We start from the raw sequence: 26,989 nt of genomic DNA on the forward strand, positions 1-26,989 counted from the left end.
GCAAGCTCTTTTAGAACCCTTGGATGCAATTCATCTGGCCCTGAGGACTTAGTTTCATTTAAAGAAACTAGGTGTTCATGTACTACCCCTATGCTGATCCTAGGTTGGAACGTCATACCCTCCTTATATGTTCTGTTTTTGCCATGTTGAGCACCATTTCCCTCAGAAGAGAAGACTGAGGAAAAGTAGGAATTGAGCAGTTCTGCCCTCTCTTCATTACCTTTACAATTTCACTTTCTTGCCCTCGCAATGGGCCTACCATGTCCTTGCTCTTTTTCTTACTCTGGACATAAGAAAAGAACTCATTTTTGTTGTTTTTAGCATCTTTGGCCAGCCTAAGCTCATACTGAGCTTTAGCTTTCCTAACTTTTTCTTTACAAGCACTAGTCTGTATGGAAATGACCAGTGCTGAAAGAACATGTGTGTTCTGTCGTAGAGTGTTGCTTCCTGAACAGCCTAAACCCAGAATTAAGTATGGTATCTAGGCCTCAGTAAAAGAATCACCTTTGGTGCAAATTAAAGAGTAGATTTTGCAGTCCACCAGCTGTTATTATTCTGGGGCTAGTGGTGCCCTGTATTCTTGATGCTTGGGGGGAGGCAACAGTGGGAGGGCTTTTAGTGCCCTTGCCCCACTGGTGGACCTCCTGATGGCACCTGGGTTTTTTGATCACTGTGTGATACGGAATGTTGGACTGAATGGGTCATTGGCCTGATCCAACATGGCTTCTGTTATGTTCTTATCTTCTTATGATACACAGGGCAAGCCGTACATGGGACAGTGGAGTAAATACAGCGCCAGCCCTGCCACTAGGCAAACTAGGCAATTGTCTAGGGTGCCAGCCTTCTGGAGGCAATGAATCGGGTACCCCCCATGCAACTCAGTGATGTTATCTGTGCAAGGGGGGTGCCAGAAGTTAGCCTTGCCTAGGGTGCCAGACAGTCTGGGGCCAGCCCTGAGTAAATATTGTTGGGGGAGGGGAATGCCAGGAGATTGGGGATCCCACAGAATTATAGTTCATTGCCAGACTGAAGAGATGAGTTCCTTTTGGAGAAAATAAACAAAGTCTGAGTCCGGTGACACATGAACACTTATTCCCAGAATTAAATTTTGCTGGCAGAAACGGAGGATGAAGATTTGGAGAAGAAAGCGGAGTGGAGGGTTGAACTGGAGGGAATGGTAAAGGTAAATGGAATGGTGGGGGACAGGACGTCATGCAAAGGAGGCAGAGATCCCCTCCCCCCCGCCCCCTCCCCCCCCCATTGCCAGGATAGACTGCTCCTTCCACATCTGCAATTTTGGCTACTTGTTGCTGTGCAGATTCTGGAAGGTGCTTTGCTATCCAGTCGTGGCGGGATATTGACACCCTCACCTCAAATATTGAAGGCAGTCTGTCTCCTTTGCACTGCGCCCCCCCCTCCCCCCATCCAGCTGCTAGGGCTTGTCGGGTGTCTTCTTCCCCCACCTTCACCGTCTACAAGACTGATCCCGATTTTGCTTGCCAGGGGTTAAGGCGACCGAGTTTCGCTTCCCAGAGAGGGCGGTCTGTGTGTGTTTGTGGGCGGGGGGGGGGGAGATGAAAAGAACGGTGGAGACTTTTTAATGGGGGTGGGGCCAAGTGTGCTTTTGATGTCCTTTGCAGAAAGAGGTGAAGAAGGCGAGACTGTGGATTGGGAGGTGAGTGGAGGGGGCGAGGGGGCTGGAAATGGGAAGGAAGCCCTCCCCTGCTCCGCTTCGATCCTCCTGCCATAGCAAAGCAGGGAGGGGGGAACGATCTTTGCAAGTGTCTGCCCCCCCCACAACACACCTTAGGAGGCAACCACCTAAAAGGCAGAAGGTCCCAGGTTCAAATCCTTGCTATCCCTAGTAGCACGTGTTGGGAACCATCCTTGGCCCCATCCTCGGGGTAGCGGTGGAATGAGGTGGTAGAGGCTGGAGGCGGTGAGATGGAGCTGCGCAGCCTAAGATGGTTCATAGAATCATAGAGTTGGAAGGGACTTCCAGGGTCATCTAGTCCAACCCCCTGCACAATGCAGGAAATGCACAAATATGCCCCCTCCCCTAAATTCACAGGATCTGCATTGCCCTCAGATGGTCATCCAGCCTCTGTTTAAAAACCTCCAAGGAAGGAGAGCCCACCACCTCCCAAGAAAGCCTGTTCCACTGAGAAACCGTTCTAACTGTCAGGAAGTTCTTCCTAATGTTCAGCAGGAAACTGTCCTAATTTAATTTCAACCTAATTTGAAACTCTCCTAATTTAATTGGTTCTGGTCCTACCTTACGGGACCACAGAAAACAATTCTACACCTTCCTCTATATGACAGCCCTTCAAGTACTTGAAGATGGTGATCATATCACCTCTCGGTTGCCTGCTCTCCAGGCTAAACATGCCCAGCTCCTTCAATCTTTCTTCATAGAACTTGGTCTCCAGAACCCTCAGCTCCTCTGGACCCAGCTTGTCTATATCCTTCTTAAAATGTGGTGCCCAAAACTAGACACAATACTCCAGGTGAAGTTCAAAGGTGGGAGTCTTTCCAAATAAACAATAGGCAAGCGGAAGGGCATAGCTGGTCCCCTCTCACCAGAGCCAGCCCTAGACTGTCCGGCAGCCTAGGCAAGGCTAACTTCTGCCCCCCTGCTCTGATAATGTCACTGAGTCATAAGGGGGGGGGGTACCTAATTTGGTGCCTCCAGAAGGCCAACGCCCTAGGCAGTCACCTAGTTTGCCTAGTGGCAGCCCTGCCTCCCACAAAGAATGATTGTCAGGGTACCAAAAATGGGGTGGGAGGTATTAGAGTTGCCAAATTTGGGTTGGAAAATTCTTGGAGATTTCGGAGTGGACTTGGGGAAGAGAAACACCTCAGTGGGGTGTTTCCAACCTCCACAGGTGCCATTTTCTTCGGGAGACTGATCTCCTGTAGTCAGGAGATCAGTTGTAATTTTGGGAAAGGAGGAGGAGGAGGAGGATATTGGATTTTTATCCCGCCCTCCACTCCGAATCTAAGAGTGGCTCATGATTTCCTTTATCTTCTTCCCCCACAACAGACACCCTGTGAGGTGGGTGGGGCTGAGAGAGCTCTAAGAGAAACTGCCTTTCAAGGACAGCTCTGCGAGAGCTATGGCTGACACAAGGCCACTGCAGCAGCTACAAGTGGAGGAGTGAGGAATCAAACCCAGTTCTCCCAGATAAGAGTCCACATACCTAACCACTACACCAAACTGGCTGTCCTGGAGGTTGTCATCCTAAAGGGGATGCAGCCCCCAGCCTATTCCTCAACCTCAGTGCTTGTTTGAGGTTGAGGAATCTGCAGTTGTAACACTGGAGTCTATTGGTTGGGAAAGAAGTGGTGTGCGATTGGCCAAATGGGTAGCCCTGCACCTGGACGGGTGGAAACCCCTTTTGGGGAGGGGGGAAAGGAGAGTAAAACTTGGGGAGTGGCAGTTGGGGGACCAGCAGTTAAGAGTGACAGTTAAGAGTGACAATTGGAGGACTGGTGGTTGAGAAATGGCAATTGGGAGGGTGAAAAGAAGGGAAAGGTTGAAGTCCAAGGGGATTTGACAGAGAAAAGACTTTTCACGTTAACAGCTTGTTCAGTGTAAACAAAGACCAATGGAACTGTGCAAATATGCTACTTCAAAATGTATAACTAAAGCTTTCATTCAGGAAATTATTGATTTTTTGCCTGGATTTCAGTTCAAGGTTAATGACAGACTTCAGTGTAAATGAATGAATTATTGTAAGACATGCTCAGTCTGTTGAAAGAAAGAAAGAAAGAAAGAAAGAAAGAAAGAAAGAAAGAAAGAAAGAAAGAAAGAAAGAAAGAAAGAAAGAAAGAAAGAAAGAAAATGAGATTGGATTTATACCCTGCCCTTTGCTAGCCAAAGGAGTCTCAGAGTGGCTTACAAATCTCCTTTCTCTTCCCTTCCCCACAAGACACACCCTGTGAGGTGTGTGGGGCTGAGAGAACATTCACAGAAGCTGCCCTTTCAAGAACAACTCTGTGAGAACTATGGCTGACCCAAGGCCATTCCAGCAGGTGCAAGTGGAGGAGTGGGGAATCAAATCCGGTTCTCCCAGATAAGAGTCTGTGCACTTAACCACTTAGCAAGAGCTATGGCTGACCCAAGACCATTCCAGGAGCTGCAAGTGGAGGAGTGGGGAATCAAATCCGGTTCTCCCAGATAAGAGTCCGCATGTTTAACTACTACATCAAACTGGCTCATCCAAAGGATGTATTGCCTGTACTGACTAAGTGCAAGGTATTACCATAATTTTGAAGTATATGAAAGCCGAATGGATGAGAATTGCAAATATATGAAATTGTACTTATAATTTTGGAGTAATGTATTGGTACAGTTCCATTGGTCTAAGATAAGGGTGACTTAGCATGCTTAAGATAAGACCCACCTAGAGTAAACTTTAGAAGTTTGAGAGTCTCAAGACATGAACTCCAGGTGTTTGAGAGCCACAAGGAAGAAAGGAAGGAAAATAGATGGGGGAGAGAGGGAGGGGAGATAGGTGGAAAGAAAGCAACTTTAAATGCATTCTCCAAGCCACTGGCTGCCTTGGCTTGGAGAAGTGATGTAAAAAGACAAATGCCTTCTCCCAGCTGGCTGACAGGGTGGTGGGGGCTTGGAGAGCCACACACTATGTGTGACAGAGCCATATGTGGCTCCCGAGCCACAGTTTGGCCACTCCTGGTCTAAGAGATTGTTCAGGACAGCTAGACTGTAGTGCTTCAAGGCCAAAAAGATTTTTGGGGATGTAAACTGGGAATCTTGAGAGTCCCTTGGACTGCAAGAAGATCCAATCAGTCAGTCCTAAGAGAAATCAACCCAGACTGTTCCCTGGAAGGTCAGATGCTGAAGCTGAAACTCAAATACTTTGGCCACCAAATGAGAAGGGAGCACTCCCTGGAGAAGATCCTGATGCTGGGAAAGTCAGAAGGCAAAAGAAGAAGGGGACGGCAAAAGATGAGATGGCTGGACAGTGTTACTGATGTAACTAACACAAATTTGAGCAGACTTTGGAGGATGGGGGAAGACAGGAGGGCCTGGCGTGACTTGGTCCATGGGGTTGCAAAGAGTCGGGCTTGACTGTGTGAATGAAAAACAAAAAAAGTTGGGTTGCCAGGTCCCTGCTGGCCACTGGCAGGGGAGCAGGGAGGGGGCAGGGTTGCCAGGTCCAGAATGGGAAACTCCTGGAGATTTGGGGATGGGGCTTGAGGAGGACAGGCACCTCAGTGGGGTGGAATGCCACAGAGCCCACCCTCCAAAGCATCTCTTTTCTCCAGGGGGACTCATCTATGTACTCTGGAGATGAGCTGCAATTCCAGGGTATCCCCAAGTCCCACCTGGGCTCGTTCCTTTTTTAAAAGGAGCCTTTCAAAATAGCAATTTACAATGCATGTACCGTTTCAATCTATTTAGCACATGTCCAGCACTCCCTCTAAGCTGTGGAATCTTGTGAGCAAAAATTCCACTTTGTGAGCTACTGGCGTTACAATTGGCAGCCACGGCATACATTAATTTGCTCTGGGGCCATTTTTCCTGAGCTAAGACTTAGATGTGTGAGCCAGAGGCTCAAAATACTGTGAGCTAGAAGAGCCCCGTGGGGCAGAGTGGTAAAGCTGCAGTCCTAAGCTCTGCTCACGACCTGAGTTCGATCCCAGCAGAAGCTGGGTTCAGGTAGCCGGCTCGAGGTTGACTCAGCCTTCTGTCCTTCCGAGGTCAGTCAAATGAGTACCCAGCTTGCGGGGGGGGGGGGGGAGTGTAGATGACTGGGGAAGACAATGGCAAACCACCCTGTAAAAAGCCTGCTGTGAAAACGTCACCCCAGAATCGGAAACAACTGGTGCTTGCACAGGGGACTGCCTTTACCTTTTTAGCTCACACTAAGTCAGCTTAGTGGGAGCACCGCATGTGTCTAGAATTTCTAAATACAGATTGGAGCCACCAAATCAGAAGATGACCACTTACCTGTGTGCTTTTCCTCCCCTTTCTGTCCTCTCCAGGTGGAGCCCCAAGCAGACCTGTTGTGATCGCTGCAACTTACTCGAAATTTCCTGCAGAGTGATAGCCTTTATATAAGATTACCCAAGGATGAAGATGGAAGGGCAAACTCCCACAAGCCTCGCATTAGTAGGCAAAGCAGAAGGGACAGGAAAAGCCTCTCTTGACTTCCAGGCTGGGAGCATTTGTGAATTCCTCCAGAAGAGACCGCAAGAAATTAAGCAGGAGCCGGGAGAGGGCTCCTTTCAGCAGTGGGAAACCCAGTGGCAGGAGTTCCTGAACACGGTGGAACCTCCTCCTAGAGGCTGGGGGACCCCAGAGGTGCCAGAGGACCCCACAACATGGGAGGACGCAAATGCCTTTCTGGCTTCCTTTGAACAAGTGGCCAAAGCCTGCCGTTGGCCCAAGGAAGAGTGGGTAGCCCGACTTTTGCCAGCCATAAGCGGAGAAACAAAGCAAGTGTTCAGCAGCTTGGATCTCAGAGACAGGAGTGACTACGGGAAAGTGAAGGCGACCATCTTGCGAGGGGATGCCCTGAGGCGTGAGAGGCAACGCCAGCACTTCCGGCATTTCTGCTACCAGGAGTCTGAGGGGCCGAGAGAGACGTACAGCCAGCTCCAGGAACTTTGTCATAGGTGGCTGAAGGTGGAGAGACACACCAAGGAGCAGATCTTGGAGCTGCTTGTCCTGGAGCAGTTCTTAGCCATCCTGCCAACAGAGGTTCAGAGCTGCGTGAGGGAATGCTGCCCTGAGAGCTGCTCTCAGGCTGTGGCCTTGGCGGAAGGCTTCCTGCTGAAGCAACAAGAGGCCCAAAGATGTGAAGAGCAGGTGAGAACATCCCATATTGTGGCTGCTACCTGCCACATGGCCTGTGGTGGAACAGGACATGAGATCTCTGTCACCGAAGGCAAGTGGTAGGCTGAGCCAGGCTCCTTGCTTGCCTCTTCTTGGTTGGGAGAGGCTGTGGCTCAGTGGTAGAGCATCTGCTTGGCATGCAGAAGGTCCCAGGTTCAACCCCAGTATCTCCAATTAAAAGAGCGAGGCAGGAGGTGATTGGAAAGGGCTCTGCCTGAGACCTTGGAGAGCAGCTGCCAGCCTGAATAGACAATACTGACCTTGATGGACCAACAGTTTGATTCAGATATAAGGCAGTTTCATGTGGACATGTCACCACTGTTTTTAATCCTGTCCACTTCACACTGACCTATCACATGGGAGAGAAGGAAGAGTTCTCCAAAGAAAGCTAGTCTTGACCTCACCTTCCTTCCTGTTGTTATGCTCTCTTGACTTTTGCAGGTGGCTTTTGAAGAGGAAGACGGGAGTTTCTTCAAGGCGGGCCATCCTGTGTTGGAGAGCGAGCCAAGGCAGTGGGGCTTGGAAGCCAAAGAGGAAGCTGAAGAGGTTGCCAGCCTGTGGGGTAAACCTTTGGGGGTCTTGAGTTTTTGGATGCCCCCGAACTCCTTCCTGGGGTGGCTTCCAGCACTGAGTCCATCTCTTCCTATGGAGATTTCAGGGGCCGCCTCGTCTTTTGACCCCGCAGGATCTTTGATGACTGGAGAGCTGAATTACATGTTACATTATTGGGGAAAGTTTGAGTCCAGTGGCACCTTTACGACCAACAAAGTTTAACTCCGGGCAGGGCATTTTTTTTTTGTAGCAGGAGCTCCTTTGCATATTAGGCCACCCCCCCCGATGTAGCCAATCCTCCAAGAGCTTACAATAGATCCTGTGCTAAGAGCCCTGTAAGCTCTTGGAGGATTGGCTACATTGGGGGTGTGTGGCCTAATATGCAAAGGAGCTCCTACTACAAAAAACCCCACTGATTCCGGGTATAAACTTGTTTGGTCTTAAAGGTGTCCCTGGACTCAAACTTTTTTCTGTCACTTCAGACCAATGTGGTCACTCACCTGAATCTAGTTATTTTTGGTGTCAGGTCCTGGACCAAACTCACTGTCCCCACAGTCACACAGCATTTGCAGGGAAAGGCATTATTCAAGTCCCCAGGCATCCAACTGGGCTTTGGAAAATAGCACGGTGGTGGTGGTGGTGGGGAGCCCCTCACCCTCCATCACACTGAGCCCAGTCAGGCTCCTGAGGACTTTTATATTGGCTTTCAGGAAAAGCAGGTTGGGTCCAGAAAGCCAGACCCGACTCATCCAAAAATGTAATGCATCGTTTGGCTATGAGGGAAATGGGTTGTGAATAGGGTTGCCCCCCCACCCTGCTCTGTGGTAGAAGTGTGGGTCCCCCCACTGCCAGACCACACCTCCCCCATGCCAATCAACTGGTCAGTGGTGGGGGGAATTTACCTGCAAAAGAGGGAGATGCAGCAACGTAACCTCAAAGTGACCCCATTGTGTCCAAGATGTTGGGACCACGCTGCGGTATTTGGGCAGTATTTTTTTGTAGCAGGAGCTCCTTTGCATATTAGGCCACACACACCCTGATGTAGCCAATCCTCCAAGAGCTTACAATAGATCCTGTGCTAAGAGTCCTGTAAGCTCTTGGAGGATTGGCTACAATTGGCTACAACTCTATGGTAGAAGCCAAATTTAACATAGATTTGGCCCAAATACCAGAGTGTCACCCCAGTGTCCCAGAAGTGATGACATCACTTCTAGGTCATGTGGGCAGTGATGTGGAGATGTTGCTGCCCATCAGATGGACCTCCCCGCTGCTCCCGGGAGGTCCCCCCTGTTCCCTGCCGGTTGTTAGGAGGGACCTGGCAACTTCAGTGGGCCCAAAGAGGATCTCAGTCAAGCTCTTCTGATGAGCCTAGTCTTATTCCCTCCAATCCTGGTTTCAAGGAAGTTCCCACTCCTGGGTGAGCTGGCCCCTATTACATCCACCAGCTCGGTGGCTGCAAGATGATCACTTCCCTTTAGTCGCCAAAAAAGCAGGATGGCCCCAATATCTCTTGAAGAATGGGAGACAAGAAAGCATAACCATTCATCTTTCAGCTTTGGCACGCTGTGCCTGCAACTGTTACCTTTGTATTTCCTAAATGAAGGAGGAAGCGTATTCCTTGGCAACTGGAATATTTGAGTGCATTCTGTGACATCACAGGAGCTCAGCCAATGGTTAGGACTGACATGCATGTCGGGAACCTTTTCAGCCAGACAGGATTGGATTGTCAGGATGTGAGCTTCTCTAGTAACCATGCTCACCCCTTCCTGTCGAGTGACTGGAGCAATGGCCGTTGACCTTGAATCCATTTCAGATGTGTTTCCTGCTTGCTGTGATTCTCTCTTTCTCTCTACCACAGAAAGCAGGACGATGAGAGAGATTAAAATGGAGAATATCCCCCAAGATGGCCTTCCACTGGAAAAAAGCCTACAGCCTTTCTCAAGAGGATTACAAGAAAACGTTTCCTTCCTGGCAGAGGTGGCTCAGAGTGAGTACACTTCGATGGTCTGTTGGGAGAACTGATAAGACAAAGCTAGGGAGTCTCTCTATATTGTAATTGTCTAGAGGTGATAGAAACAAAACATTGCTCCTTCTTGTGAGGAAAATAGCATCCCAGGCCAGGGCTGGATGCCCAATGTTCCCTCTAAGCCAGGGATGGCCAATGGTAGCTCTCCAGATGTTTTTTTTGCCTACAACTTCCATCAGCCCCAGCCAGCATGGCTACCCTTGGCCACCCCTGCTCTAAGCTGTGGAGTCTTGTGAGCAAAAATTCTACTTTGTGAGCTGCTAGCATTGAAGTTGTGAGCGACTGCATGAATTAGCTTGATCTGAGGCCATTTTCCCTGAGCTAAGACAAAAATGTGTGAGCTGGAGATTAAAAAACTGTGAGCTAGCTCTCACTAACTCAGCTTAGAGGGAACACTGCTTATGCCTCAAGGAAAATAGCACATTGCTGAGGATTTCCTCCTGTTCCATCCCCTAGGATGCCCCGATACCTGTAAAAAAACCCCTTCGAATGCAAACAGAGCAGCTTCTGGAAGAACATCCCCATCCCAATCAGATGCTAAACAGCATTGAGGTCCTCTGTTTTCTCCAATAGCAAAATAGGAATCAAAGACATTTCCTGCCCCCTCCCCCAGGGATGCATACATTCTGCAGTAAAAATAAAACAATAAAAAGAATTTTTAAAACTGGCCACATCTTTTCCATAGGAGTACAAGACAGCTAATTAACAATGGACTAGGATTATTGACGTCTGAATGAGTATGACATTTTAGTAATGCTATGGAGTTCAGATACAACGTAAATATTTTTCTGCACCAGTAGAAAACAAGGCAATGACAACTGGCTAATGTGTGGAGCCAGGGCTTTTGTTGGAGAAAATGCCCAGCAGGAACTCATTTGCATATTAGGCCACGCTCCTGATGTCACTATTGTTTCACATAGGGCTTTTTTGTAGAAAAAGCTCAACAGGAACTAATTTGCATCTTAGGCCACACACCCTGACACCAAGCCAGCCGGAACTGCGTTCCTGTGTGTTCCTGCTCCAAAAAAAGCCCTGTGTGTAACAAATAGATAATACATCCTATACACCAGGGGTGACCAAACTGTGGCCTAGGAGCCACATGTGGCTCTTACACACCTATTGTATGGCTCTCAAAGCCCTCCACCCCCATCAGCTAGCTTGGAGAAAGCATTTCTCTCTTTAAATCGCTTCTCCAAGTCAAGCCAGCCAGCATCTTGGAGAATGCACTTCAAGTTAAAGTTGCTTTCTTTCCATCTCTCCCTCCCTCCTCTCCCCATCTATTTGCCTACCTACTTTCCTTCCGGATCTCAAACATCTGACATTCATGTCTTGTAGCTCTCAAACATCTGATGTTTATTCCACGTGGCTCTTACATTAAGCAAGTTTGGCCACCCCTGCTATACATAGTGGTATAGTCAGAAAGTAACATCCAATTAAACCTCTCTTAAAGAGGCAAAATAGTTTTTCTTCAGGTTGTTGCCTGAAGGCAGAACCATTCACTAATGGTGTTTTCCTGGGGGAGAGGCCATGGTTCAGTGGCAGAGCACCTGCTTGGTATGCAGAAGGTTTCAGATTCCCTGGGGGCTGTGGCACAGTGGTAGAGCATCTGCTTGGCAGGCAGAAGGTCCCAGGTTCAATCCCCAGCATCTCCTGTGGAAAGAATGAAGCAATAAAAGATAGGTTCATTTATGGATGGTGTCATGACTTAGCAGTACAACATTTTGCTTGTCGTGCAGGAGGTTCCCAGGTTCAAACCCCAGCATCTCCAGTTAAAAGAATCAGCTAGTAGGTGATGTGAAAGATATCTGCTTGATATCCTGGAGAGACACTGCCAGACTGAGCAGAGTACTGACCTTGATGAACCAAGGGTCTGATTCAATGAAAGCAGGGCTGACCTTGCCACTAGGCAAACCAGGCAACTGCCTAGGGCACCAGCCTTCTGGGGGCACCAAATGAGCCCCTCCCCCATGTGACACGGTGATGTTATCAGCGCAGGGGTGGGTGCCAGAAGTTAGCCTTGTCTAGGATGCCAGACCGTCAGGGGTGGCCAAACTGCAGCTCAGGAGCCACATGTGGCTCTTTCACACATATTGTGTCTCTCAAAGCCCCCATCACCCTACCCCCACCACCCTGTTAGCCAGCTTGGAGAAGGCATTTGTCTCTTTAAATCCCTTCTCCAAGCCAAGCAAGCTGACTTGGGCTTGGAGAATGCATGTAAAGTTCCTTTCTTTCCACCTCTCCCCCCTCCCAATCTATTTCCTTCTTTCCTCTCCCTCGTGTTCATGTCTTGTGGCTCTCAAACAGCCGATGTTTGTTCTATGTGGCTCTTCCATTAAGCCAGTTTGGCCATCCCTGGTCTAGGGTCTGCCCTTAATACAAGGCTGCTGCTTGTATTCATTGATGGTCACAGCTAACCAGTGTTTCCATCCCTTGGTGGTCTGTTTCTGTTCCAGCAGGAAGTGTGTGGGATGCTGAAACTGAAGTGGAAGCAAATATGGAGTTGACAGAAAAAACTCAACATCCCAGGATGGAAGAAGAGAATGTTGGCAATCGAGCTGGGCTGATGAGGCAGCTGAGAGGAACGGCAGAAACAAAAGAGAAGCAGAGCAATAAAGCCGTAGTGTGCCAAGGTGGGATCTTCTGTGAATTCCAAAGCCAGAAAAAAGAACAGAAAGGGAAAAGCAGGAACAAGTGCCTCGTGTGCCGGAACAGTTTCACTTGCAAATGGAGCCTGAAGGCACATCAGAGAGTTCACACAGGAGAGAAACCCTATAAATGCTTGGAGTGTGGAAAGAGCTTCATTGTGAGCTCAAATCTCATTTCACATCAAAGAATCCACACAGGCGAGAAGCCATATACCTGCTTGGAATGCGGAATGAGCTTCAGTGCCAGCAGGAGCCTTAGTTCCCATCAAAGAATTCACACGGGAGAGAAACCGTTTAAGTGTGCAGAGTGCGGAAAGAGCTTCACTGACAGCAGCAGTCTTACTAAACATCAGAGAATCCACACAGGAGAGAAACCCTTTAAATGCTTGGAGTGTGGAAAGGGCTTCAGTGTGAGCTCAAACCTTATTTCACACCAAAGAATCCACACAGGGGAAAAACCATACAAATGCTCCGAGTGCGGGAAGAGCTTCAGTCAGCTTTCGAACCTTACTTCGCACCAAAGAATACACACTGGAGAGAAACCATATAAATGTCTAGAGTGCGGAAGAAGCTTCAGGTGGAGTTCAGATCGTACTTCACATCAAAGAATCCACACACGGGAGAAATCACATAAATAAGTTTTCTCTTCCCACACATACTGACTTATAATAATCACAACTTCCATAATATTAGCCAACAGAGAACACTGACAGTAGAGGAGCCATATAAATGCTCACACTAGAGAAAGCTCCTGTAATAAATCTAGTCTTGGTGTTTTTCCTAAAAGCCATGGAAAAAAATTTTTTTTGAGAACCTAGAGATGAAGCAGAACAGACGTTCCTGAGGATTAGAATGAGCATTTGTTTGACTGGAAAAGATTCTGAATTTCATTACTGTCAGCGGAGACCGTGGTTTTGCTTTTTTCATATATCTACATTTTGTTTGAGAGTAAATCTCTTGCTAATGACACATGTAAATGATCAGTTTGGTTCCATTGCATATTTTGATGTGTTGTCCTTTGTTGCACCCCATCATTTTTTTTAGCAGTGAAATTCAATTAACTCTTTCCTGGAAGTAAACCCCATTAAAGAAACCTGAGTAGCATTCTCAGTAGACGATTGCTGTGTAAGAAAACAGGCTTTTCTTTATGCCCAGGGGAAGCTATTCAGTTCTCTTTCTGGCAAATTCACTTGCTCAGATGTTGAATTTAAAAAAAAAAAAATAAAATTAGAAAAGGTTTCTGAAAAGTTCTTTCAGATACTTTACTGGGCTGGGGCTCTCTCTTAAAGCCTCCTAACTTAAAATTATATTGCAAACCAAAGAGACTCAGTTGTGGTGTCTAACATGGTCGGTAGGTTCCTTGAAGTCACATACTTGAAAGCATAGGGAGAAAATTGACAAATAGAACTTTTTCTCCCTCTCCCAAAACAGTAGGATTCCAGGACATCCAATGAAGCTGATGGGCAGTCGGTTCAGGGCAGACAAAAGGAAATGCCACTTTACACAGACTGTGATTAAAATGCGAAATTCGCTGCCAAAGGAAATGAGCGTGAGAAAAACACCAAATGGCAGAAGGGTGCAGCAAGTCTAAGCTGGTTTACTTTTACCTCCTGGAAAGTGTTCTTAAGATTGCAGCCACAGGCAAGTGATTGACCCCTGCCTTAATCAGGAGGAAATAAAATAAGTCTTATTTGGCTGCCTGCCCCCCTTTTTTTTTCCCTTTTAATGATGAAAATGTCCTCTTTGGGGGTTGGGAAGTTGAGCTGGTTTTACCCTATTGTTCCCCTAGTGGAGGCGAGCTTCAGTTTAAAGAGCAAGGATATTCAAAATGTGATTTGTCAAGGGATCAGCAGAGTAGCCTCTTTTTTGCTTTCCAGAATATGATAACCCTAATTCTGTATCTCTGTCAGGGCTGCCAATCCCCAGGTGGGGACAGGGGATCCCCAGATTTGGAGACCTCCCCCCGCCCCCGCTTCAGGGTCATCAGAAAGCATGGGGGTTGGGGAAGGAAATGTCTGCATTATTCTCTATGGAGACTGATTCCCATAGGGTATAATGGAGAATTGATCCGCGGGTATCTGGGGCTCTGTGGGGCTGCTTTTTGAGGCAGAGGCACCAAATTTGCTGCATAGCATCCGGTTCCTCTCCTCAAAACACCCTCCAAGTTTCAAAAGAATTGGACCAGAAGGTGCCCCAAGATTCCTTCATTATTTCATGGCGGGAAAGGCATGCTGTCCCTTTAAATGTGATGGCCAGAACGCCTTTTGGAGTTCAATTGTCCTTGATCCTGGCTCCACCCCCAAAGTCTCCTGGCTCCACCCTTAAAGTCCCCAGATATTTCTTGAATTGGACTCCGCGGCCCTACTCTTACTCTCTCTGTATTTGTGCAGCAACGTCCGAAAGGGGTTAAACAAAGTAGGAGTCAAGTGCGCCTTTAAGACCAACGAAGTTTTATTCAGAATAAAACAAAACTTTGTTGGTCTTAAAGATAAACTTGACTCCTACTTTGTTCTGCCAACGCGGATGCCCACTTGGATCTATCTACATGAAAGGGGTTAAGCACACCGAGCTAGGCTGCCTAGAGAGGACAGGAGGGAGCGGGAGGAAGTTCGCAAAATCCCTTTTCCTTGCTCGGGGAGGGGAGGGGATTGGTCGGCAGGCGAAGGAAGGAGAGAGCCTGCGCTCCGAGAGGCGCGTGTAGTTGGACGGAGGGGCATCCGCAAAGGGGTGGGTGGGCAGAAGAGACCCTCCTCGCTTCATTCTCTCCTTGATCCTTCCATTCCTATCCTTTGCAGCCAGGCAGACGGCAGAGGAAGAGCTGTCCAAGAATCCCACCTTTCTCTCACCAGAGGCGGGCGGGCGGCTCATCTTGGCAAGTTTTTTCTCCAAGGCAGGGTTGCCAACTCCGGCTTGTAAAATTCCTGGAGATTTGGGGGTGGAGCCTGTAATCCCAGCAGTATTTAATGCTATCGATCCCACTCTACAAAGCAGCTGTTTCCTCCAGAAGAATGGCACTTTGGGATTCTGGGAGCTCTCCGTTTTTTTAGCATCCAGGCCATTCCTAGAGGTTGGCAGCCAATACTTCCTGTAAGCTGTGGAGTCTCGTGAGCAAAAATTCTACTTCTTGAGCTGCTGGCATTAAAGTTTTCAGCTACTGCATGCATTAGTTTGCTCTGGGGCCATTTTTCTTGAACTAAGACAAAAGTGTGTGAGCTGGAGGCTAAACAACTGAGCTAGCTCACACTAACTCAGCTGAGAGGGAACACTGTTGGCAACTTTACCTTTAGGGCCTGTGGGAAGGCTAGGAAGAGGCCACTTTTGCTATGGGAGGAGGTGTTGCTCCTTTAATTGTATTTTCTTCATTTATACCTTGCTTGTTCTCCCCAGCAAAAACCCAAAGGAGCTAAAATAATTTTCCTGTTTTATCCTCATATCAATGTGAAAAGGTCTTCGTCTGAGATCCCTGGAGAGGTGCTGCCAGTCTGAGTAGACAATATTGGCTATGATGACCTGATTCAGTATAAATCAAGATGGGTAGCCGTATCAGTCTGTCCGCAGCAGTAGAAAAGAGCAAGAGTCCAGGAGCATCTTACAAACCAGGGGTAGCCGAACTGTGGCTTGGGAGCCACATGTAGCTCTTTCACACATATTGTGTGGCTCTTGAAGCTCCCACCATCACATTGGCTGATTTGAAGAAGGCATTTCTCCCTTTAAATCATTTCTCCAAGCCAAGCCAGCCAGGGCTTGTAGAATGCATTTAAAGTTTCCACAACTCCCTCCCTTCCCCTCCCCCATCTATTTTCCTTCCTTCCTTCCTTCCTTCCTTCCTTCCTTCCTTCCTTCCTTCCTTCCTTCCTTCCTTCCTTCCTTCCTTCCTTCCTTCCTTCCTTCCTTCCTTCCTTCCTTCCCTGTCTTGTGGCTCTCAAACATTTGATGTTCATGTCATGTGGCTTTCAAACATCTGACGTTTATTCTGTGTGGCTCTTGCATTAAGCAAGTTTGACCACCCTGTTACAAATTAATAAAATGTGTGGCAGGGTCGGAGCTTCCATGAGTCACCGCTCACTTCTTCTGATATCTACTTCAGTATCCGAAGAAGTGAGCACTGACTCATGAAAGCTCATTCCCTGCCACAAATTTGGTAGACTTTAAGGTCCTACTGGACGCTTGCTCTGTTCTAGTGATTCGGTGTGAGACAGTTTCAGTTGTGTGCTCATATTTATGTTCTTTTGAAATATATGTTTCCGTCTCTCTTCCTCAGGCCAACGTTCACCATTCCTGTTTACAACCCTACTGTTTTGTATTGTGTGGCTTTCTTCACCAGACGAGGAAATCTTGGGGTAGGACTCCACAGGCCCCACCTTAATGGAAGGGTCAAGAAAAGCCCTTCAGGCTCTCCAAGTGAGGGAATTTCTACACAGGCAATCAAGGGAAGAGGTGAAACAGGAACCAGGGGAGGGTTCCCTTCAGCACTGGGAAGTCCAGTGGCAGGAGTTCCTCAGGACTGTGGAAACCCCTCAGTCACTTCGGGCAAGTTCACAGTTACCACAAGAGGCCACACCATGGGATGACACCAAGGCCTTCCTGGCCTCTTTCGAACAAGTGGCCAAAGCCTGCCAGTGGCCCAAGGAAGAGTGGGTGGCCCAACTCCTGCCAGCCCTCAGCTCTGAAACTGAGCAGGCTTTCCTCAGCCTGGATGCTAGAGACAGGGAGGATTATGAGAAAGTAAAGTCGGCCATCTTGCGAGAAGAAGCCCTTAGAAGGGAGAACCAGCGTCAACGCTTCCGACGTTTCTGCTACCTGGAGGCTGAGGGGCCGAGAGGGGCCTATAGCCGGCTCCAGGCACTTTGTTGTCGGTGGCTGAGGGTGGAGAATCACAGCAAGGAGCAGATCCTGGAGCTCTTGATCCTGGAGCAGCTGCTGAGCATCCTGCCCCTAGAGGTCCAGAGCTGGGTGAGGGAAAGTGGCCCTGAGAGCTGCTCTCAGGCGGTTGCCCTGGCTGAGGAGTTCCTCTTGAGGCAGCAAGAGGCCCGAAGATGTGAAGAGCAGGTGAGAACATTACCTTTTGTCATACCTGTAGGACACATAGCGGGTGGTGAGGCAAGTCTTGGTATCATATAAGAACGTAAGAGAAGCCATGTTGGATTAGGCCACTGGCCCATCCTGTCCAACACTCCATGTCACACAGTGGCCAAAACCCAGGTGCCATCAGGAGGTCTACCAGTAGGGCCAGAATTCCAGAAGCCTTTTCACTGTTGCCGTCCAAACACCAAAAATACAGAGCATCACTGCCCCAGACAGAGTGTTCCTTATATACCTTGTGGCTTATAGCCACTGATGGACTTCTGCTCCATTGGTTTATCTCTGTCTCCTCTGTTACAGAGAAGGGGAGCTGTAAGCTGGGGCCAGGTTCCTTGCTTGTGTCTCCTTGATTGGCTGCAGTGATTAATTCTGCCCATTATACCCAGCTCTAGGCCAACCTGACTATCCCTGCACAGGTATAATAATAATAATAATAATAATAATAATAATAATAATAATAATAATAATAATAATAATAATAATAATAATAATAATAAATTTATTCTTATATCCCGCCCTCCCCCGCTGAAGCGGGCTCAGGGCGGCTCACATGACATGGTTTACACCATGATTACACTAAAATCCATCAATACATTAAAACAATTAAAATAGTTAGATACAATTCAGAATTAAGTTAATTAACAATTAAAAACTTATCAGATATAAAATTAAATTAAAGTGCCATAGTTCAAAATGTGTATAGGATGGCTAGGTGTCATCTCCGGGTGCCATCTTAAATGCGAGTTGACAGAGGGTGGTTTTGCAAGCCCTGCGAAATTGATGTAAGGTTTGCCCCTCCTCCAGCTTAGGTGATTGCCTTACAATCATAAAATCATAGAGTTGGAAGGGACCTCCAGGGTCATTTAGTCCAACCCCCTGCACAATGCAGGAAATTCACAAATACCGCCCTCCCCCACTAAATTCACAGGATCCGCATTGCTGTCAGATGGCCATCTAGCCTCTGTTTAAAAACATCCAAAGAAGGAGAGCCCACCACCTCCCAAGGAAGCCTGCTCCACTGAGGAACCTTTCTAACGGTCAGGAAGTTCTTCCTAATGTTGAGCTGAAAACTCTTTTGGTCCTACCTTCTGGGGCCACAGAAAACAATTCTGCACCACCATCTGACAGCCCTTCAAGTAACTGAAGATGGTGATCATATCAACTGTCAGCTGCCTCCTCTCGGCTAAACATGCCCAGCTCCTTCAACTTTTCTTCGTAGGACTTGGTCTCCAGACCCCTCACCATCTTCATTGCCCTCCTCTGGACCCATTCCAGCTTGTCTATATCCTTCTTAAAATGTAGTGCCCAGTACTCCTCCTCAAAATGTGGTGAACACAATACTCCAGGTGAGGTCTTGCCAGAGCAGAGTAAAGTGATACCATCACTTCACGTGATCTGGACACTATACTTTAGTTGATACAGCCAATATTGCATTTGTCTTTTTAGCCACTGCATCACACTGTTGACTCATGTTCAGCATATGGTCCACTAAGACCCCTAGATCCTTTTCACACATACTACTGCCCAGACTAGTGGTGGTGGGACTGCTAGGTACTGGGCAGGGAAAGAAGAACTGGGACTTTTCTACTTTGAACATCGCCTCTCCCAGCCTTGTGCCCCTAAAAAGGTCCTTCTGTGCTCTTGCAGGTGACGTTTCAAGACACATTTGAAGAGGGGGCTGAGGCGGCCTCCGAGGCAGGCCAGGTTCCATCAGACCTTGAACAGAGGCATTCGTGTATGGAAACTAAGCAGGAGGAGGATGGGGAAGGCAACCTATTAGGTAAGCAAGCCAGGCCTGGGGGCGGGGCGGCTTCTTCCTTAAGAACATAAGAGAAGCCATGTTGGATCAGGCCAGTGGCCCATCCAGCGTAACACTCTGTGTCACACAGTGGCCAAAAACCCCAGGTGCCATCAGGAGGTCCATCAGTGGGGCCAGCACACTAGAAGTCCTCACACTGTCCCCCCCAACCAAGTACCGAGAATACAGAGCATCACTGCCCCAAACAGAGCATTCCAACAATACGCTGTGACTAATAGCCACCGATTAGGCCACACACCCCTGATGTAGCCAATCCTCCTGGAGCTTACAGTAGGCCCTCTACTAAGAGCCCTGTAAGCTCTTGGAGGATTGGCTACATCAGAGGGGTGTGGCCTAATATGCAAATGGATACAACAACCCCCCTCCCATTTACATTAAGTCTTCCATTCTTTGTTTTCAAGTTTTGGGCTGTTTTCCTCCCTAGTCTGAAGAATAACTTGCTTGATATTCTCTCATTTCTCTGGCAGCCGAAAGGAGAATGATCAGAGGCGGTGGGGAGAAATATGCACCAGAAGATTTAGAACTTGTAGCCCCTTTCGGGATGTCAATGTGGAAAGTGGTTTCCCAGTGCTGCGAACAGGAAAATGTCTCATCAAGTCAGGAGGGAACAGAGCGTCAGCAGGGAATCCACCCAGTCAGGGAAGCAGGTGAACTTGTTCCTCATGAGGAAGGTCGTGAGGCCCTGAGGGAGACCACAGGACATACAGGTAAGAAAGGAAACAGTTGCAATGTTTCAGCCTCAGAGGAGGGCAGGAAATGAAGCTGGGAGATCTTCTGGATTCTCTTAGACCAGAGATAGGCTGTGCTGGGCTACCATCATAAACACATCTTCGTACAGAGCTGAACAGCAGTACATGTTGCTTGTGTTCAAACTCTGTGTTCAATCTGTTTAATTAGTGTTGTGTACTCTGGTTTGGGAAATTCCTGGAGACTTGAGGGATGGCCTCTGTGCAAGACAGTATGCTGGATTAGATGGACAATTGGTCTGATCCAGCAAGGATCGTCTTATATTCTTGTCAGAGAATGGTTAAAATGTGGAATTCACTGCCAGAAGATGCGATGATGGCCACAAGAATAAACAGCTTTAAAAAGAGGATTAGATAGATTCATGAAGCATGTCTATCAGTGGCTACTAGCCATGGTGATTATGGGAAAGAAGAAGAATTGCAGCTTTATACCCTGCCCTTCTCTCTGAATCAGAGTCTCAGAGCAGCTCACAATCTCCTACATCTTCTCCCCCCACAACAGACACCCTGTGAGGTGGGTGGGGCTGAGAGGGCTCTCACGGCAGCTGCCCTTTCAAGGACAACCTCTGCCAGAGCTATGGCTGACCCAAGGCCATTCCAGCAGCTGCAGGTGAAGGAGTGGGGAATCAAACCCAGTTCTCCCAAATAAGAGTCCACGCACTTAACCACTACACCAAACTGGCTCTCAGACCTCCACATTCGTGGGAAACCTCCAATCCCAGAGCCAGGAGGCAACATCAGGGGAAAACCTCCGCCTCTATGCCCTGTTGTTGGCCCTCCAGAGGAACTGGAGCCTGGGAAAGGTGGGGTTTGGAGAGGGGAGGGGCCTTAGTGGCATATTATGCCATGGAGTCACCCTCCAAAGCAGTCCTTTGCTCCAGAGGAACTGTGTTCTGGAAATCAGTTGTAATTCCAGATTTCCAGGTTTTGTCTGGTGGTGGACAACCCAATGGTGATATTACATTTAGGTGAAATGCGTTTTAATAGATATAAATTGCTCCTCCATGACGTCCATCTTCAATACTGAATTGTGTTGGAGTTGATATCTAACCCTCTGGTGTATGAACTGGCATCTGGAAGCTTTAGGGCCAAAGTCAGTCATCAGAATAACTAGTATAAAAGGAGAACCAACTTTAAGTCTGGTGACACCTTTAGAAACAGCACAGTTTTACTCTAAATATAAGGGCATAAGAGAAGCCATGTTGGATCAGGCCAGTGGCCCATCCAGTCCAACACTCTGTGTCACACAGAGGCCAAAAAAATCAGGAGGTCCATCAGTGGGGCCAGGACACTAGAAGCCCTCCCACTGTGCCCCCCAAGTACCCAGAATACAGAGAATCACTGCTTATATTATATAAAAAATATAAGCTTTTGTGTACATGCACACTTCTTCAGAGACACGTGTGCATGAAAGCTTATACCCAGATTAAAACTTCGTTGGTCTTAAAAGTGCAGGGACTCAAATTTGGTCCTGCTGATTCGGACCAACATGGCTGCCCACCTGAATTTGGTGAAAATGAGGTATTGGATTGAAATGGTCATAGCTCAGGAGAGCTGGCAGGGAAAGAAAGGCTCCTCCCATCCTTTGGATGAAGGCCAGGCATCAGATGGAGTGATCGCATCTTTCAATGAATGATAGTAGAGAGAATAAACGGCTCCTCCTAAGGAAGGCCGAGGTATTATAAAAGTGACCAGCTAATCTCTTGCGGGGAGGGGCTCGAGCAAGGGAAATAAAATCTATACATCCAGGGCTTTTTTGTAGAAAACCCCCAGCAAGAATTCATTCTAGACTGAAGTTAAATCCAACTAAGACAGAGGTCCTGTGCCTGAATCGAGGGAGGGGGGTTGTGTACCCAGTTCCCAACCTTGGACGGCGCTGTGTTAGTGCTGACCCAACAGGTGAAAAATCTGGGAGTGATCCTGGATGCCTCACTTTCTATGGAGACCCAGGTCACGGCGGCTGCTGGGTCTGCCTTTTTCCATCTACGACAGATCAGGCAGCTAGCACCATATCTTTCACCCCAAGACCTGGCTACAGTGAGCCATGCAATGGTCTCTTCCAGACTACTGTAACTCGCTGTATGCTGGCTTGCCTTTGAAGCTGATCCAGAAACTACAGCAAGTGCAGAATGCAGCTTCTCGCCTGCTGACTGCATCACCTGTACAGGTGAGCATGCGGCCGGTGCTCCGTGGCCTGCACTGGCCGCCTATGGAGTGCTGAATTCGCTTCAAGGTGTTAATCCTGACTTTTAAAGCCTTACGCGGCCTGGGACCAACATACCTGTGGGACCATCTCTTCCCGTATATGCCCCAGAGGTCGCTTTGTTCAGCCTCCCAAGATCATCTGATTGTCCCCAGCTCAAGAGATGCCCGTCTTGCCTCTTCCAGGGCCAGGTCTTTCTCAGTCCTGGCCCCAACCTGGTGGAATCAGTTCCCTATGGAGATCCGGGCCCTAACTGGCTTGCTAGCCTTTCGTAGGGCCTGTAAAACGGAGCTGTTTTTGCCAGATTTCTGGGTGAGGCGGTGGGCATCTATTCATTAGATAGGTTGGCCTCCCCTGCTGTACTTTCCTACTCCACTGTTTTGCTGCATCATATTGTTATCCCATCTGGTCCTGCTGAACTATTCTGTTGGACGGTATATTGAAATTGGTTTTACTGTAATCCTGTTTTATTGTTATGTTAATTTTATTGTGATTTTATTATTCATGTTGTACTCTGCCCTGAGCCCCTATGGGGAACGGGCGGAATATAAACAGATAATAATAATAATAATTTGCCTATTAGGCCACACCCCCTGACACCAAGCCAGCCGGAACTGCGTTCGTGTGCATTCCTGCTCAGAAAAAAAGCCCTGATCCACATTATTTAAAGAGTCCTTACAAGGCTTTGGTCACTTTCAGATTGGTTTTTACCACCATTTTGCTGCCAAAATATGTGGATTTTCTGTCCCTTTCAGATATCTCGTATCCAATTCACTTGCCTTCGGTTTGTTCTCTAGCCTCTCTCCCCCTACAGTTTTCCAGAACACTTTTGATCTGATGTTTCTCTTTGATGTGGGCTGTTGGCTGACTGGCCAGACTGTTCTGTTCTGCGGCATTGCCTCAGCAAACCTGAGCTGTCTTTGCAGACTTCATCCCCTGGCTACAAATGAGCCATGTGAAAGAACCTCTTTGCCTCTGCAAGCTAAGCTGGGACTTTTGCAGTGCATTCCTTTTAAGGGCTGACACCCCCTTCCCCACCTCCTTCTTGTTGATGCTTTGAAATTTCCATACCTACCTCTACAGAGAAAATTAAGGCAGCAAGGGAGAACATTTTGGTAAGGCAACAGTGTGAAAGTGCTCTTTGTTTCTTCCTCTATGCCAGCAGGCAATGAATGGGAAAGCCAGATGGAAGGGAAACAACGTGAGATCTTGACGGAAAGACCCAAGCTTGAAGAATTGAAAGGGAACTGTTGGAATCAAGATGAAGCGAAGGGGCAAGAAGGGAATGTAATGGAGAACAGGACACACATGGCCATCCTTTGCGAGGATGGAAATTTCCATGAAATCCCAGTACAACAAAAAAATCAAACTGAAATGAAAAGAAGGAAGTCCCTCAGTGCTGACTGGTGCATGGACACAAAGGAACAGCCAAGCAAAAGGTTAGCATTTGGGAAGTATTGCAGTCAAAGCAGAGACCACAATGAGCGTAAGGCATTCCACAAAGGTCAGAAGCCATACAGATGTTCAGAATGTGGAAAGAACTTTACAAGAAGTACAAGCCTTACTTCTCACAAGAGAGTCCATACAGGCGAGAAGCCCTATAAATGCACAGAGTGTGGAAAAAACTTCACCAGGAGCACCACCCTGACTTCCCACAAGAGAATCCACACAGGGGAGAAACCATACAAATGTTCAGAGTGTGGGAGGAGCTTCAACCGGCGAACAAATCTCAATTCTCATAAAAGAATGCACACAGGGGAGAAACCATACAAATGCTCAGACTGTGGAAGGAAATTTGGTGACCAATCAAGCCTTGTTAAGCACAAGAGGACCCACACGGGAGAGAAACCCTACATGTGCTCAGACTGTGGGAAGGGTTTTACGACGAACACAAATCTCACTTCACATCAAAGAATGCACACAGGAGAGAAATCGTACAAATGCTCGGAGTGTGGAAAGAATTTTACAACAATCACAAATCTCACTTCACATCAGAGAACTCATATTGGGGAGAAACCATATAAATGTTTTGAATGTGGAATGAGTTTCAGTCAGATCACAGCCCTCACTTCACACCAAGGAATTCACATAGAAAAGAAACCACATAATTGCTCAGAATATAGCAGGAACTTTAGTGAAGTATCCTGCCTTAATGCATATCAGATAATATACACAGGATAATTTTTTTTTTTCAAATGCATGGAACTTCAATCAGGGCACTGATCTTAATACATGTGAAAGAATCTATAATGGGAAAATCATGCAAACTGAGCTTTCCCTTACACACAAAGCAATCACATTCCTTGTGCTATTAAGACACTCTAATACAGGGGTGTCAAACATGTAGCCTGGAAGTCAAACCAAGCCCCCAGAGGGCTCTTATCAGGCCCCCAAGCACTTGACTGTCATCTGTTTCCTTCTCCCTCTCTCTTGCTTCCTTCTGCATCGCAGCTTGCCTTGCCAGGTTTGCTCAGTAGCACAGGAGCTACAGAGCAAAGTCTCTATTTTCTCCATTGGCTGAGGCTCCTCCCTTGGAGAGGATGGGAGGAAGGATAGCTTGCTTTGCCAGACTCTCTGAATTGCACAGCAGAGTTCCTTTGCCCAGTTCCCTGGATCGCATGGGAGAGATACCAAGAAACCGCCTTTAAGACCAACGAGTGCTCATGTTTTTTCCCAAATCTTTAATTGTATTTGTCTGTGTCCTTTATAAAGTTTATGTACCCGCTACCTGGCATTGCATTTTATGACACACATGGCCAGTCCCAACAAAGTCCCATTTATGTCAGATCTGGCCCTCATGAGTTCGACATCACTGCTCTAATAGCACACAAGCCGGATCAGCATCTGGAAAAAGCTCTTAGTGTAAAACAGGCCCAATTATACATTTGAGAAGCTGTGACTGTGAGAAAAATGGGAAATCAGTGCAGAACCAGGGAACTGCTTGGACCAGTGGGAAAGTTTCTGTTGTTTTTATTTGCTTACTCTTGCATGTTTACGCTTATACCTAAAATAATCTATTTGATTCCCTTCCTAATAAGGTTATTGTGACAGTGTCAGTCTAACTTAGCTAGTTATACTTTGCCCAGATTATGGCAGATTCCTTGAAACATGTTCAGAGTTCTTTGCAGTAACAAGATGGAGGAGGCTTTAACCCCACCCCCCCAATCCGCCATCTTGTGGATTCCAGTTTCATACTCTTTCAGTAGAGATAAGAGAAAATCCAAAATGCCCAGGCATTTATGGAAAACAGAATCTGGCATAAGCAAGCTTCCTCTCTAGATGATCAATACAACACAAAGCCCGACCTCTGGGGTCAGAGGCTAATATTAACAGTCAGGAAATTACCAATATGCTAGTCCTTCCCACCAAATTGCTATGACTTTTTTGTAGCAGGAACTCCTTTGCCTATTAGGCCACACACCCCTGCTGTAGCCCATCCTCCAAGCGCTTACAGGGCTCTTAGTACAGGGCCTACTGTAAGCTCTTGGGGGATTGGCTACATCAGGGGGTGTGGCCCAATATGCAAAGGAGTTCCTGCTACAGAAAAAGCCCTTACTATTAATAATTCTGAACTATCATAGCAAACAGTTGGTCCTGTTCATACTGGCTTCCCTTTCATCTAAAAGGATTAGGTTTGACAAGGTGGAACAGGAATGAAAACATTTTTCTAATGCTAACCCCAGGAATCCAAGATCCCAGACACTGTTGGTGGCATTCTTGAGCCCTTTTCAAGTTTTAGGGTTTTCTATCACAGTTATGTGCTATTTTACCTTATTTAAGAAAAGAGTGATTCCTCTCCCCTTATTCAACACATTAACTGCACAGTCCCAGGTTCATCTGCTCAGATGTTGAGATATCAGATAATAAAGTTGAGGGCTTCTGAAAAAGTCCCCCATCCTTTTTTGGGGGGTGGGGGTTGCATTGTAGGTAGTTGGGACAAGTTCTTATTTTCCCCATGAAAAGTCAGAGACTCCATATGTGCCGAGATGGGAAAAACCTCTTTGGCTGGGTTGTCAGCTGTGAGGCGGGTTTCTTGAGAAGCAGTCTTCATACTGTGTTTACAAAACACTTTTTACAAAATGTAATGCTCTAGAAAGCAACTGAGGACTTGCACTCAGTTGTCATGATAGTGGACTATAAAGCAGTTGTTTTTCTAATAAATCCCAGATTTATGTCTTTGTTTACTATGTTTCTACTCCCACATTTCCACTGAAGCTGGCTCGCAAAAACAGGATACCTTTAAAAGCGGGGGTGGGGGGTGGGATTGTAGCAGGAACTTCTTTGCATATTAGGCCACACACCCCTGATGCAGACAATCCTCCAAGAGTTTACAGTAGGCCCTGTAAGAAGAACCCTGTAAGCTCTTGGAGGATGGGCTACATCAGGGGGGCGTAGCCTAATATGCAAAAGTTCTTGCTACAAAAAAAAAAAGCATTCAAATCAATTCATCATCCAAAATTCATCAGGTGGTCTTCAATGCTGACAAAACTGAGTAACCATTCACCAAGGAAGTACTTCTTCACCCAAAGGGTGATTAACATGTGGAATTCACTGTCACAGCAAGTGGTGGCGGCTACAAGCATAGACAGCTTCAAGAGGGGAATGGATAAGCATATGGAGCAGAGGTCCGTCAGTGGCTATTAGCCACAACTTATTGTTGGAACTCTCTGGGGCAGTGATGCTCTGTATTCTTGTGCTTGGGGCGGGGGCACAGTGGAAGGGCTTCTAGCCCCACTGGTGGACCTTTTGATGGCACTTGGGTTTTTTGGCCACTGTGTGACACAGTGTCGGACTGGATGGGCCATTGGCCTGATCCAACATGGCTTCTCTTATGTTCTTAAGATATCACTGGAAATAGTTTTTTTGAACCTAAAAATGTCTAGGGAGGAGGCCTTCTCCCCTCCCTAGGAATGGAGCAAATACACAGAGTGCCCTCACACAATCCAGGGAAGGTAGCATGCATTGAGAGGATGAATCCTGCAGCAGGTGTTGATGAGAGGAACGTAGCTTGTGCCTGGGCTAATGTTAGAGTGACAGTCCCTCAGCTATAC

General features: G+C 47.4%; 2 protein-coding genes across 7 annotated transcripts in view; both read left to right on the plus strand.

Moving 5' to 3' along the window:
• The window catches only part of LOC132571165 (zinc finger protein ZFP2-like), a 475,317-nt gene that overhangs the window by 435,802 nt on the left and 12,526 nt on the right, over positions 1 to 26,989 (plus strand). The gene's annotated exons all lie outside the window — the stretch shown is intronic.
• On the plus strand, positions 1,603 to 24,259 carry LOC132571169 (zinc finger protein 436-like). 4 transcript variants are annotated; one of them, XM_060237857.1, is made up of 7 exons: positions 1,603 to 1,675; positions 6,013 to 6,838; positions 7,307 to 7,427; positions 9,276 to 9,404; positions 11,897 to 12,670; positions 13,411 to 13,417; positions 23,498 to 24,259. In XM_060237857.1, the coding sequence occupies exons 2-7, from the start codon at positions 6,101 to 6,103 to the stop codon at positions 24,117 to 24,119; spliced, it is 2,391 nt and encodes a 796-aa protein (XP_060093840.1). In that variant the 5' UTR covers positions 1,603 to 1,675; positions 6,013 to 6,100; the 3' UTR covers positions 24,120 to 24,259. The 4 variants fall into 4 exon arrangements, with proteins under 4 accessions (XP_060093840.1, XP_060093838.1, XP_060093839.1 ...); XM_060237855.1 differs by lacking the exons at positions 13,411 to 13,417; positions 23,498 to 24,259 and having other exon boundaries at positions 11,897 to 13,057; XM_060237856.1 differs by lacking the exons at positions 13,411 to 13,417; positions 23,498 to 24,259 and having other exon boundaries at positions 11,900 to 13,057.

Source organism: Heteronotia binoei, chromosome 5 (genome assembly GCF_032191835.1).
Source record: "Heteronotia binoei isolate CCM8104 ecotype False Entrance Well chromosome 5, APGP_CSIRO_Hbin_v1, whole genome shotgun sequence".
NCBI lineage: Eukaryota > Metazoa > Chordata > Lepidosauria > Squamata > Gekkonidae > Heteronotia > Heteronotia binoei.